Below are 15,720 nucleotides of genomic sequence, written 5' to 3'. Positions count from 1 at the left end.
AAATTATGTCAAAGGCAGGAGTTCCCAACATCCCCACCCCCGTGAATCAGCCCGATTCACTACCTTCGACGTCCAGAACAGCCAATTTGGAGACGGCGCGTCGCTTCAATCCACCGGAAGTGCGTACGTCCACTCGTCTGACCACACCATCTGCTCCCGTATACAAGCGTTCCACCTTACCTCGGCACCAGTCCCGGCGAGATACATTGGGATCGCATATGAAGACGAGGTCATCTATCTGCAGAGGTTTTGTTCTCTGGCACCACTTAACCCGGCGTGTCAATGTGGGAAGGTACTCCGCTATCCATCGCTTCCAAAAATGGTCCCTTAGTTGTCGGGCAAGACGCCACTGTTGTCGCAGAAGGCACGTCTTCTCCAGAACTTCGTTGGTAATCGGAGTTTGCGGTGTGTTGGCTTCACCCAGAAGGAAGTCATTAGGAGTCAGCGGCTGCTCCTGGTTGGCATCGATGGGCAAGTGCGTCAGCGGCCGAGAATTCACTATATTTTCCGCCTCGATGAGGAAACAGTTGAGCGTGTGCTCCCGTGGCGACCTTTCCTTCAACGCGTGTCGTAGTACCCTCTTGACGCACTGCACCAACCGTTCCCAAGCGCCCCCCTCTGCCGGGTTGAAAGGCGAGTTAAAAATCCACTCTACGCCCCTTTGCGACAGCTCACTCTGCAGGCGATCGCAATCGAATACTTCACTGAAGCGCTTTGCTTCCATGTCAGCACCGACGAAGTTCTTCCCATTATCGGACCTGATGCGTACGGGAACGCCGCGACGATTTATAAAGTTCCGCATTGCGACTATACATGAGTCAGTGCTGAGGTCACGGGCCAACTCCAAATGCACAGCCCTGACGGTCAGGCACGTGAATAACGCCACCCATCTTTTTTCGTTGGCGCGACGAACAGTTACTGTTATCGGTCCAAAGTAATCAAGGCCCGTATAGCTGAACGGCCTGATATGGGGAGTTAGCCTATCAATCGGAAGCGGACCCATCAATGGTGGCACGGCGTGGATTTTCTTTAGGCGGCATACGGCGCATTTGGCGACTACACTGCGCAGCAAACTTCTGAGGCGTGGTACCCAGTAACAGCGACGTATCTCGCAAATAGTGGCTTCTAGATTTTGATGATGCATTTTGATGTGGTAGTGCATGGTGACCAGAGTTGTAAAATCATGCTTTGGCGGCAGTATGATTGGGCGCCTTGAGCATATTGGGAGCCAGCTGGCAGCATCTATGCGTCCTCGTACACGAAGAACACCGTCTTCATCAATATAAGGCGAAAGTTGAATAAGCGAACTGGTGCGTGGTAGGTCCTGGCCGCTTTCGATCTGCTGAAATTCCTCGGCGTATTCACCACGCTGAACAAGACGGCACAAACAAAGCTTAGCAGTCTCGACTTCTTTGGCTGTCAGCCCATAGCATCGTTCTGGTGGATTACGGCGGCGGCAAATGTAAATGAATCTCAGGACCCATGCTGTCGTCCTCACCAGTTTGCTGAATGAAGAGAATCGGTTATAATCTAAAAATGTACAACTTACGATCGCAAGGGCGAATTTAGGGCGAAGTTCCTTGTCCGCTTCCTCATGATGATTGCATGTGAAGCCCTCTGACGGCCAAGCCTGCTCTTCTCGTAACAAAAATGGTGGGCCGCAGGTCCAACGTGCAGATGAGCTGAAGTCGATAAAGTTATTAGCTCGAGTGGCCTCATCGGCGACATTGTCCTCGGTAGGTAGCCATCTCCAATTTGCGGTAGTAGTTGCGGCTAATATCTCGGCGATCCGATGCTGCACAAATGGCTTATAACGCCGATGTTCGCTGCGAAGCCACTGGATTACCGTTTTGGAGTCACTCCAAATGATGCAGTCATCAATGTCCAAGGAGTGTTCCTCCCGGACGCAGCTCATTAAACGCGTACCCAGCACGGCTGCCTGAAGCTCCAATCGAGGCACCGTCAAAGACTTCATCGGCGCGCATTTGGTTTTTGCGGAGATAAATGCGACTTCCACCTCACCGACGGCATTGGTTGACCTCCAGTAGGCCACCGCAGCAAAGGCATCCTCGCTAGCGTCGACGAAGACATGGAGCTGCAGAGCTTTAGGTTTGCCGTTTAGAAAATAGTACCGAGGAACGACATATTCGGCGACCGTTGAAAGTTGCTTACGCCAGCATTCCCATGCGGCGTTTACGTTGTTTGGCAATGGTTCGTCCCACCGGATGTCATGCTTCCACACCTCCCGCATGAGTATCTTAGCACTCACTACAAAATTGCTCAGAAATCCCAGCGGGTCGAAGATGGACATGACCACGCTGAGGAGTTCTCGCTTTGTCGGACGGCGCATTCCGTTCAATACGCTGGATTCTACGTTGTTGAACTTCAGTTTAAATCCAAAGGTGTCGGTCGATGCCTGCCAAAACAAACCGAGAACTCTGTCCACCAGTACTCCTTCCTTCTTGGCTATTTGACGTGTAGCTCCGTCGCCACCAAGGGCTTCTGTCACTCTTGACGAGTTCGACGCGAAATTGCAAAGATCGAAACCGGCCATCTTGTGTATTGCTCGAACTTGTTTCGTGATGTCAGCTGCTTCTTCTTCTGTGTCGAAGCTATCGACATAGTCATCGACATAATGGTAGTCCAGTATCGATTTCACGGCTCGGACAGCACCACTGACTTTTTTGCGATACTCTAACGCGTTGATCTTCTTCACATAGTTGGCGGCGCAAGGCGAACATGCTGCTCCAAAGGTCATTACGCGCATCTCATACACTTCGGGCTGTCTGGTGGTATCACCATTGCGCCAAAGAAATCGTTGCGCACGTCTATCGTCACGTTGAACCAGCACCTGGTGGAACATCTCTTTGATGTCACCACACACGCCTATTGCTCCTTCACGAAAGTGAAATAGTATAGCAGGCAAAGGCCGATATTCCTGTGGACCCTTCATGAGCTGTGAATTGAGGGACACACCGTCCACCTCAGCAGCCGCGTCGAACACCATACGTAACTTGCCTGGCTTGTTGGGATTGCTGACGGCGAAGTGAGGCAAGTACCATGTCCTATCGTTGGTTAAAGCGGCTTCTTCTGGCGACAGCTTTCTTGCGTAGTTCTTCGCGACGTAGGAATTCATGATGCGCTTATATTCAGCGGCAAAGTTTGTATCGCGCCTCATTTTTGCTTCAATACCCGCTAATCTCCTCAAGGCCATAGCATAGCTCGCAGGTAGCTGTATGTCGGGACGCTTCCAGAGCAGACCAGTCTGATATCTTCCTTCAACACGGCACGTAGTGGACCTCAAGATTTCGCGAGCACGGATATCAGCTTCACTCTCGATGGCAGGCGCAGCTCGAACCCCAAAGCTTTCCGTCTCGAAATATTCGGCAACCGCATTGTGTAGCGACTGCTCAGTGTGGCAGTTAACGAATAAACATGATGGCAATGTCGGATAAGAGTTGGTTGTTGGTCCAAACACAACCCATCCCAACTCAGTATTCGCGGCAAACGGCCCACACTTGTTTAGCTGCATTGTGGTTGACGGCAAACCAAGGTGGCAGTGGTCGAGTCCGATTAACAGCTTTGGCTTGACTTGCGCGTATGGCTGAACTGCCAGCTTATTTAAATGTTTTTCATGGCAACGCAAATCGGCTTTGCTCAGGCTCTGAGAAGGTAGCTGCAGGTTTGAAACACCATAAACCCTTCGTAGTTTATGTCTCTTTTGCATATTGGCACCACTCACGAGTAAGTCTACCACCACGGCTGGCTCTTGGGTGGCACGTCCTCCGAACCACTGTAGGTTCAAGCGTTCAGTCCGGCCACGTAACCCGAGCTCTTCAATTAGTGCGTTGTCAAGCATTGTTATTGACGAACCTTCATCAAAAAGGGCGTACGTCTCAACGCGCTTCTGGTTCCCATACAGCACGACCGGCAGAATCCGAAATAACAACTTGCTATCGGCAACGTTTGCACTGCAACTAAGGACTGCTACACCCGTATCGCCTTGCGACTGAATACGCGACGCTGGCTGCGTCTGCGTGCTAATCGTTTTACGTGGATCGGCAATGGAAACACGTCTGTTGCGATCTCGAGGCGGCAATGACTGGTTTGATGACCCGTCGATAGTTTTTTCAATTTCGTGCAACAATTTATGATGAAACCGTTTGCACCCGTCGGTGGCACATGGTTTGCGCCTTTGGCAATTGCGCGACCCATGTCCAGCGTTGAGACATGAGAAACAGAGATGGCGTTGCTTCACTTCTTCCCACCTCTTCGGCACTGTAAGTTGGCTGAACTGGCTACAGTCGGCTGGCTTATGTTGGCCCTGACAAATAGGGCAAGTTGGATGGCGTTGTGATTCGGCAGCGTGCAGCACAACCCGGCGCTTCGAGTCTCTCGCTGTTTCCCCGTCGTAAACCGTGCAGATGACATTGGCAAGTTTAGTAAGCCAATCGCTGAAATGCTGAACCGTTGCATAAGGCTGCAAAGACGATGCAAAAACTGCCCATTCGATACGCTTGCTCATGGGTAACTTTCCAACGAGCTCATCAAGAAGCGTTGGATTCGCTAAATGCTGCTCTCCGCCACACGCAGAACGTAAAAATGCACAAATGTTGGCAATCTTCGTCGCAAATGGTATCAACTTTACCACTGAGCTTTCCGATATCGGAGCAATTTCTCGAACATGGGCTAGCTGGCTTCGAATTAATTGTTCCGGGCGACCGTATCGGAACCTAAGTTGCTCGATGATATTGCCCACATTGTTCGGGTGGATAAGCAGCGATTTAATAGCCTCTCGGGCCTCACCCCTTAAGCTCTTCTGCAGGCGTAAGTTGTTTTCAAAACAGCTGTACCCATAGACAGCGGTTGACTCGGTGTAAGCAGTAAAAAATATCGGCCAGTCCTCCGGCTTCCCACTAAACTCCGGCAAATCTTGCAATTTTCTTGGCTGAGTTGAAAACTGCGCAGGTACGGAGCCTACGTTAGCAGGAATTGGCACCGTTGACGAAAGACTGTTAAGAAACGCGTCGTGCGGAGGTAAAGTCGAGCTGGGGTACATACCATTTGCTGTTGTTACAGCTGAACCATTTGTTGAAGATGTGTAAATGGGCGGCGAGACACGAGTGGCGGTATACATCGGGTAACGTGTAGCGTTATGAGGTGGCAACAGCGGCTGCACAGCATCTACATTGGTAGCAGCACTCGTTACGATCGGCGATTGCGGGTGAAGAAGCTGGAACTGTGTCATTGGCAGGCTCGATGACGGCAAGGCAGATTCGTTGGCGGAACTGTCGCTGGGTGCACTGGATATGCTTTGCGCATCTGCGCGTTGGGCTTCGTTTGCTAACTCGTGTTCTCTTATTTTCTGTTGGGCAACCTTCAGACTGCGTTCAAGCGTGGCGATGCGTTTCTGCATAGCCTGAAACATCGCTTCCTGGCGGGCGGCAGATGAGGCACGAGTACTAACTCCCTCGGCTTCGGGAGTGTTTGGCAAATCAATGATGTCGGCAGCAGTGCCGGAATCCGATACTAACTTCGGCGGGTCGGCCACTGAGGCAGATGTAGTGGCTTTAGAAACTGGTGAACGCATAGTCATATCATGGACGTCGGCACGAAGACTTACGCATGCAATGCGGCTAATTGCAAGATTAAACAAAGCGGCAGGTTCTTTATGAACGGCAAATAAAAATATGAAATGTATGCGAGTTGCAAATAAACTCCTTAATTCAGTGTATAAAATACGGCTAAATTATTCGCCTGGCTGGCAAATGCGAAATTCGACTTTTCAGTCCCACATACAAATAATTCCAATAAGAATAGTTACAGTTCTTGTTCGTTTGCGGCGGCAAGTGCAAAAATGTACGTATGTGTATAGGCGATGACTGAGGAACGTCGAGAACTTTCCATAAACGGCAATCAGTCAGTGAAATAAATTATGTATTTCACTGCGAAATAAAGAAATTGTCGTCAACCCGCTTGCGAATTTAACGCAAGTAACGTTGTCAAAAAAGGCGCATACACAATAATAGTCCAATGACGTATAACTTGGTTTATTTCTGTTCGATGTAAAGACTTGTTACAAAGATATAATTGAAAATACTTTAGGAGTTACTTACCGCAGTGTGTCCTTCACTCGATCCCTTTGGTTGACGACTGACTTTGAGGTTGACTTGCGCCAGCAGATCAACCAAATTATGGCAGCGGTAATCGAGTGAGCGACACATTGCGGTATGTATGTACACAAAAAACCTAACATTAATTTGTACATACATATTTACAAGGCACAACTCCGCGACAAACAACTCCAATGCTTTGCCTACATGCATGTACATATGCATACGAACAGAAAAACAAAACGAAAAGGGCAATACTGCATTGACCGTACACCGTACCTATTCCGCGGACATGTACATATGTACATACGTGCATGCAAAGAGTTAGCGGCAAATTAAATACATGGGATACATAGGGCACTAGTAACACATATGTGTACATATGTATCTCTAAATAATGAGAGTAACATATGTATGTATGAAAGGTATTTGAAAATAAATGAGAACATCGAAATGGAATACATTAAAAATAAAATACAAAAATGAAGTACATGAAATTGAAATGCATGAAATTGAAATTATGTCAAAGGCAGGAGTTCCCAACAAAAGCAAAAATCCTGCATAACAAATACAAGAACATTAACATGTATACTACGGTGGTCCTAAAATATCAGCACTTAAATTTTATATGAGATACACCTTTATTTTGCATTACTTGCAAAATAAAGACACCAATGAAAATTTCCAAATTGTAAAATTACTTTTAAGGGTCACTTGAAAATATTAATTTTTTAAACCTCAAAAATTTAGCTGCTATAATTCAATTGGTATGTCATTTGATGCAAATTTTAATTGTCTTTCCAACAAGAAATACTCACATACCACTACAAAAACCTGCATTTTGAGTTCAGGAAGTCCATATTAACTCTCCTCTATAAGTACATGGGTTTGATGGTATTCTTTCAAGATAATTATTTTTAAACCAGTGTTAAATATTTAAAACTTGCAGTCAGTGTGTAAAAGGCATGAATGAATACTATTCAATAATATTGCTAGTTTATCAGATTAGAATTTTTTCAAAAGTTAGTAACAACAATAATATTATTTTCATACTTTTTTTAAGGACCACCCTAATGTATACGCAATTAATATTGGCCTACATAGTTGTTATTTTTTTGTTGTTTTTGTAAAACTATGGTGTACCTTTCAAACGAGCTATTATCATAGAATTCGCACGAAGTTTTCATATTTGCGTATCTACATGGCTTGGGGCAAATATTCTCCAATCCGAGTAAGGTCAAAAAGGCTGTGCGGGGTCGCCAAGGCGTATTTGTGACAAAATTAACTTTACCAAAGACGTCACATTGGCTAGCCGGCCAGTCGTTCATTTTTATGTTATTCCTACCAGTTTTACTCCTACTAAACTGTTACTTGCTAAAATGTAATTGCCTGTATACACATAACCAAATGTCGTTCGGTTGCAGGAAGAACGTCATAACTAAAAAATTCAAAAATGCAGGAAACATGGCTATTACGGTCTCTTTTTTCTCCTTGAACAAAAATAAATATAATATTACCTGAAAGTAAAAGCTTTTATAATCGTAAAACTAGCGACTGCCTATTTTCTAGTTATTTGTAGCTCATAGCTAAGCAAAGTGTAAATAAGTAAAATTGCTAGACACAAGTGGCAGACATTGTTAAGAATTTTTTTACAACATAAAAATAAATGTACGAAAAAAAAAATGATTTTCTAATTACGCCGTTTTTACAGCAAACGAGCGATAAAATGTTATATAAAAAAATGTATTAATGTGAATGTGTATGTGTGTTGTTTAAGCATTGGCATCAATTCTAAGTAAATATTTTATAGAGCATAAAACAAAAACAAAACATAAGGTTTTTTTAATATAGATCATCCAAATTGCAAGTTTTGAATAAATCAGATGGATGTTAAATTTATCTAAGCATTTGTGAAAATTTTCTGAAAAATTTTTGATGTACATAATACCATAGACTAAAAAACTGATCAAATCTATACATACATATAATAAAATTGTAACCGGCCGATGTCTATACATTATAGATTTTAATGAAAATAGTTTTGTTGGAGGTTGCCACCTGTTTGAAAATTTTAATTTCATTTTATTGGTAAGATAAATTTAATATTGCAATATGGGTATTAAACTGAAGAGGTTTAGGAAAGCTTACTACCGAAAATATTTTTGAGGAGTGTTTGAAAAATTGTATACAGTTAAATTGATCAAACAAGTAATTTTCAAGCAAAAAACAAAACCGACTTCAATACTCATATAAAAATTAAAGACTACCGTTAATTCCCTTTTGATCGAATGATCGAATCTAAAGCAAATTAGTACGAGACCACCTCCGAATTATAACAATCGGCAAATGTGGTCCAAAATTATGCGGTAACATACATAAAAAATATATATTGTGACGAATTGATAACCTCCTACTTTTTTGAAGTCGGTTAATAAATGAAACATTACAATACGTCTAAGGTGCAGTAAAGCACGCCGGGTATTTGCTAATCAAAAACAAAATAGTTTCGACTTAAAGGAGTCACAATTCAGATTTCTCCCGAAAACTATCGTAAAAATCTCACGTGGAGCACAAGGCCTCCAAAACATTGGCAGCATTATGGCAATGTAAACAGGTGTTTGGCAAAACTTAGGAGCTGTGACCAAACAGAATCCTTTCTTGACAGTGAGACTTGCTTAGAGTCCTGCCGACAGAACCATCAACCAACCGATTTATGAGAAAAGTTATAGAACCCTTTTGCAAATCAAGTTCAGTTATGAAAAAGCTTTAGCTTTTAGTGTGACTTATCGAATGCGAACTGTACTTGTATGTATGTATATATTCCTAACATACACTAATATGACATTGCAAAAAAGAAATGCCGACAACAATAACCAAATAACAACATGCAATAACAAAACATGCACGACAACACTCAATATACAAACAATAACGGTCATTAGCAACAACAAAAGCCAAACTTACGGCCAGCCATAACGAACACATACGAGTGGTAATAGCTCGAGCAGCATTAGTGCTTCCGATTTCGTAGAAAACCGAAAGGAACAAAAAAATGAATTTTGAAAAAGTATCAGCATAGAAAAGGGTAAAGACGTCAAAGAAAGCAAAAAGAAACAACAACAAAAAAGCAAATCAAAAGCAGCACAAATGCCACTTCCTTTAACCTCAATACAAATTCGAAACGCCACTTATTGAGCGTAATTGTGCCTCCAAATGCATCGTTGGGTTCTTGATGTGAGTTCGGGTTCGCACACGCTAGCTGCTGTACGAACGTCTCAGGCAGACAAGTAAGTGCAGTAAAATACAACAAACAAGTGGTCAGCACCTTCTAAGTAGGTACATTTGCTTCCACTGCCCTGTACCGCAGTACTCGTGCCAGTGCTGCCACTCTGCCTGCAAAGCATAAATATTTAAAGGGTGTCTTTTTCGAGGTGTACTTGTGCTTGTATGGGAATATGTGATTCGCTATTTATGTACCCAACATACAAACAAACATACATATGTACGATACACAAATGGTTTTGTAGATACACTTAATAGAAACCGATTTTTTGTTGTGGCACACCGCGACGCGACGCAACTCAACCTGTCCACCCCCAACCCTACTGCGCTCCCAACATTTACATACAAATGACCATTGTTTGTTGGCCGCCAATGACCGCTACTTCGCGCACATAGTTGGCCAGTTAGTGCTCGGCGTCCGCGGCAAATGGTCAATAGTTTTTTTGTATAACGCGCGCATTGGAATTGTGTTGTACTTACTACGCAATGTTGCTGCTTGAAAGTGCATAGTGAAAAAATAAAAATTAATAAAATATTCGTTCTAAAGAATCAACCAATTTTATTATTTTTAATTTCATTTAAACACACAAATAATAAATTTTACCAAAAAATAAAATGTTCAACGCAAACGCTCAAAATTGGCTTAGCATGGCTCTGGAGCAACCGCTCGGCGAACACTCAACTGCTTCCGGCCTAAGCAATGCCAATGCTCAGCTGTTCAATGGCAATATTGGCATTAGTGACATATCCACACCACCACCACACCCGCCAACAGCTCCCGCCCAGCATGCTTTTTTACGTAAACGTTCTGTAGGCAATTCAAATCCAGCTTTGGAACGTCTACCGCCCTCTAACGACATTCACGTGGAGTATGAAGTTGCCGTGCCGCTCGTGTCCACCTTTCGTCACACGCCCTATCATTCACTTTGGGATCTACATGACTGGTAAATTTTTGTGATTGCTCGTTTGTGGTTTTACTCTTAAGAAATATATAAAGCATATCCGATTTGTGGCGTCCGCCTCGATGTCAGTCCGGAAAATATTCGAGAAAAGTCGCAAAAAAAAGTTCCGTCCGCTAAAAATTGCCGGAAAAGTAAGAAATCGCATACCCTCTTGCTCAAATTAATAAGAAAATAAGAAAAGTTATCAGAAAATTAAATTCCATATGCGTTGAGATAGGATCAATCCTATATCGTGCGAAAATTATTTATCCAGTAAGTTTCATTTCATGCAAAATAGGTTCTTTTTAGTTTTTTTAACCACTTTTATAAGCAAGTTAGTACCAATAAGTGAATTTTTAATAACATAAGTGATTTTCTTATCTCCCGACTAACTGTATAAAGAGATGATTTTAGGTCTTTTATCACTCCCACCAAGATAACTGGGTCTAATTCAGGGTCGTTCATGAAAACGGTGAACAAATTGCGATATTTTCAAGTATTTATGGAAATTCTACTGCAATCGTATTGTTTTGAAATCGTCCAGTTATTCTGGATAAATCTTTGGTGTAAATATTTGAAGCTTACATTTTCCTACCACCTAAAGTTATTTACTGAAAAAATCCTTTTTCATGAAAAACGGGTTTATAGGAGTGTCCAAAGTTGCTACGCAAAATTTTGTCCCCTAAAATCTTCAAATGAATAACAAATGAACCAAAAAATTATTTAAAGGTATCACATGAAAAAGGGCGCATTGAGAGTAGCAGGGCAATTCTGGTTAAGATAGTAAAAAGTCTTTCGTAAGACAAATGAAAGAAAGTTCGCAAGACTTTTGTTATTCTAGCACAAAAGTCTTAGCAGGAAAGCTCTCTCATTCGCCAGTCGTGGTGAAAAGGTATTTTGAGAAAAAGCACTTGTATATCATTAAGCTCGCCCCGCTCCAACAGTCGCAACGACCGAGTGAGAAGAGCACAGGTGGGTCAGTCGAGAGATCCGAGTTCGAGTCCTGGAGCAGCGGTATTTTATTTTTATATTAAGGTATTTACTATAATTTATTTATTTTTTTTTATTTAATTTCTTTTATTTATCACTTCTGATTGTTTTAAAAAGAAAAATATACATATATTTTTTGTAATAAAAACAAAAAAATTATTGAAATCGGTTAACGTGGTCCCAAGTTGGGCGGTAACAGACATAAAAAATATATATATTCCGACGAATTGACAACCTTCTCCTTTTTGTGAAGTCGGTTAAAAACTTATTGCTAAAAGGCGAACAGCTTAACGCTAAGACCTCCTCGTTAGCAGATCTTTCAATTCGTCTTTCGAAAGACAGTAAAGAGCTTTCACGATAGTTGCCAGAACAGACAACTGTCTTACGAAACACTTTTGTCTTTCGAAAAACTGTGGTGAGGTGAAAGACAGCTGCCAGAATTGCCCTGTAATTGAAGTTCCTTTGGATGCAGAAAATACTTTTTTTTTCAAGAAAAATGCATTAAAAAGTGTTAAAAAGTTACATTAAATAAATATCCCAGAACTTAGAGCATGTCGGAACTTACATATATACATACATACACATTTTGTATTTTATTTTATTTTTTCACTGGTGGCACCTTACACAAATATTCTTACATTCCTATTACGAAAAACTTTGACTATTTACTGTAGCTGTTCAAGTGTTCCTTCTTCGTCGCGTTCGTGAGAAATTCCAAGCATGTTTGCCATTTGTAGCACCCCAGCTACATACAATGTGAAAATGAGTAAAGTTAAACCATTTTTCCCCAGTCAAGTTCATAACTCATTCGACTCCTCTACAACGCGCACGTACATATGTATATACACTTATGTGCTTATTCCTTTGTTTATATGAATATAAATTCTATTTGACATTTATTCAGTTTGCTTAACATGTTGATTGACACGGTCAGATGTATAAAAAGCTTGCTGATTACGATTTTACAATTATTACGATGTCCAGTTATACAGCTCAAGGAGATGGTAAGAATTAACAACCTTGTCACTCAAATCAATTTACGATTTCAACACTCGTTCCACCATCCGATAACTTGCAGGCATTTTTTTAAATCGCATAGCAAATTCATATCAAAGACATAGTCATTGATTTTATTTTTAACCAGCGCTAGTACAGCATACATATGTACATACCTACATACGTGCATCTACATATGCATATTAAAAGCTACATAGAAACATAAATCCCCATCTCCGGCTGCCGGAAATACTTGATAAAGATTTTAAATGTCGATTAAATAGCAGCTAAGGACGCAAAGCCTACCTATTTACACGTAGAAAACTTTCTATAAAGAGGAATGGGCCATATTAATATTTAGTCGATATAAAGTCGATCCTGAAATTAAATTTTGTTACAGATATTCCATAAAAAATTATTTCAAAAAGCTGGAACAAATATTACTGGGTGCTTGCATTAGTGATGGCCAAAATCTATATATATATGTAGGTAAAAAAATTATCTTAAATTTATCTCTTCTTAGGTCCGCATATAGGGGCGAATCACGTCAAATATCCCCGGCGCGCTGAAGAGTGCAAAACAAGCTACTTTTCGACTAGCTTTTCAATAACATTTTGAAGTAACTTAAATAATTAAAATTAAAAAAATTTTAAAATTTCAAAAATTTCTAAATAACTGCGACAGACATTCTGCATGCTGCCATTTTTTTTTTGAATTTAATGGTGCACTCTTGAAACTTCACAGATATGTTGTATTTGATACCAACGTCCATTGTCTCAAACATGAAAATTCTATTTGAAAACTTACCAAAGTTATTAAAAAAAAATTTAATTTTTCCAGTGACAATGAAAAAATTTTTAATTTCGGTAATTTTTCGCCTAAATAAACATTTTAAGGGTAAAATTGTTCAAATAGTTGATATGCCTTTTATTGAACTTGTTTCTAGAACTCCATTGATTGAAATAAATGCAAGAAGAATGCTTTAGCTTTTTTTTGCCGAGGGAAGGGAGTGACACTAAAAAACAACGCGTGTGATTTGCTCATATGTACCTTAATGTAACAACATTGCGTACACGCCCTGGTGGCCCCGTTATATACCAGGCTTATCAGTAACTATGTATACTTTGGAGGGAGGTTACTGATTTATTTGAAGGTAAAAATTTACCTAAATTATAGCTGTAACAACGAGTGCAGGCACCTCACTTGAGACAACAGTTAGATTGAATTTCCATATCTTCTATTACCTTTTGCGTGTGTATAGTTATGCTGCGAAAACAGTTGGCATATGAATATACATACACTGCTTTTATAAAGTTTGAACGAATTGTAGTAAGCATTTTTCTTCTCGCTAAGCCGCTGTAAGCTGCTGCTTAGCATTAAGGTTGTATAGTATATGTGCGTATGTTTATATGAGAGGCTTACTAATGTGTTACACAATTGTCATATTTCGAGCCAAACAAACAGGCCCTGCAACAATACAACCGAATATTTACTTTTATCGCGGCCACTGTTGTTGAGTATTTAGAGCTGCGCACTACTATTCACATTTAATTTAAGAAGAAATCCCGCTTTATCAGACCTACACTGCCTACACTAAACCTGTTAATTATCGAGAAGGTTAGATTAGAATGGTGTGTATTGGAGGTTGGATACTTCCACACGGACACATATTTATACAGTTGTCCATTGCAAGTACCATACGTGAATGAGAGAAGGTCGACAATTTCCGTCTTCCATATCTCTGCCAACTAATGATGAAGACTAAATGATGACAGTATTTATTCGGTGAGTTTTTGGCTATGAGTATTGTACTCAGTGTTTACTACAATTGCTCACATTTACAGAATACCTTAGTCATCAACAGAAATTGATTGATCGACTCCTCCTTATTCTCACCGCGGCAGCTTTTTCAGAGAGAACTCGTTGCTATTCACCACTTCTGAAGCATCGGTGCAATATCACAGTTTTTGTGATGACACCAATAAGAACTGTTACCGCCTTTTACCTTTTTAACTGCGGCCATAATGACCTTAAGACCTCCAGTCATCTACATAGTTTGGCCCACAAGTCACTGGTAACGACTATAGTTGTCTCCTTTTCTGATAAATCTATTGCTATGTGCAAGAACCCATCAAAGGATAACGTACGACATTTCCGCACATTGCCCGATTTCGCCACTATGGATCAGATTATCCACAAAGCCGTTTGGCTACCTTGCTATTTAGTAGAAGGCTAGCTGTCTTCCCTACACCCGTTAATCTCAGCTTGGATCCCGCTGGATCCGCCACTGCCGAACGACAACTGGATTTTATGAGAAGTTTCTTCATAGCAGAAATACAGTCGAAGGTTTGCAATTGCCTTTCGGCGGGCGACCGCTATATATAATATTATAATGCATGTTCAAAAAAAATCTAGATAGCAAAACTATTCGGCCTTGCCTAATATGAAAATATTGGCGTTTAAACGGCAAACCGAAGCGGAATCCGAACGTTCGGTCGGACTCTACTTTTAACCTTGTCAACTCCATGTAAGGTACTCAAATGCAGCATCTATCATGTCATAAGTGGAATATGCGTCCTTCAACAACAAATATACGAGCAGACAAAAGCAAACGAGACAAAGTTGAGGATTAAAAAATCTGTGTATGTATGTGAATAAGTACAAAATAGAAACAAATAGCATTTGTATTTGTGAATAGTTCCATTCTAATCGTTAGTTGCATTAAAAGTATGTGTCAGCGTTTGCAGTTGTGCTACTTACGTTACGTTACGTGATAAGCAGCAAATAAATAGCAGCATATTATACTCGTACTACCAAACCACCAACTAAAGACGTGCGGAACAATAAGCACAGAATAAATGCTAGGTACCATAACGTGCCCATCGAACTTGTTTTATGAAATAGTAGCTAGCTACAGCTAAAAGTTAAGATTTCAGTGGTTTGAGAAAAAGTCATTAACCCAATTTCATAAGCAAAAGCAAATAAGAAGCAATGGAAATTGCCCAAAACGGAAATACATACATACATACCAAAAAAGCAGCAATACGACTAAGCCATTACATATATATTTAGAGCGTTTACTCACCTGGCGACCATATGGTAGGACATAGCAGACCAAGCAGCATTAACTTAAACAAAAATATACAACTAAATAATTCAAAATTCTTTCGCATGTGTCAGCTCCGGGCTTCGGAATACCTCAAATGAGTTGTCACTGCAGCTGCCGGTAAAACAAGTACATAAATCAATTTTATTAGCGGATATGAGGGAAATGCGTGGAGGTAGGTACATAATAGGGCAAAAGTTACGACTCTCGACTTGGATTGGATGTCTACACTTCGCATGAAAATGTTTGTGGTCAGAGTGTAGTTTTTAGTGTAGGGATACCTGCACTTGGT

General features: G+C 41.1%; 1 protein-coding gene across 3 annotated transcripts in view; it reads left to right on the top strand.

The window, feature by feature from the left end:
• Window positions 1-15,720, top strand: part of LOC118743374 (katanin p60 ATPase-containing subunit A1) — a 39,491-nt gene that overhangs the window by 9,865 nt on the left and 13,906 nt on the right. Inside the window, exon 1 of one of the 3 annotated variants that reach the window (XM_036476007.1) lies at window positions 10,011-10,339. The exons of the other annotated variants lie outside the window; for them this stretch is intronic. Coding sequence (XP_036331900.1) covers window positions 10,011-10,339 — 329 coding nt within the window. Of the gene's footprint in view, window positions 1-10,010; window positions 10,340-15,720 lie in introns of those variants that run through there. 3 annotated transcript variants of the gene reach the window in all.

Source organism: Rhagoletis pomonella, unplaced genomic scaffold, assembly GCF_013731165.1.
Source record: "Rhagoletis pomonella isolate Grant_MI unplaced genomic scaffold, Rhpom_1.0 Rhpom_scaffold_00001, whole genome shotgun sequence".
Classification (NCBI taxonomy): domain Eukaryota; kingdom Metazoa; phylum Arthropoda; class Insecta; order Diptera; family Tephritidae; genus Rhagoletis; species Rhagoletis pomonella.
This window is presented reverse-complemented; position numbering and strand designations above follow the sequence as displayed.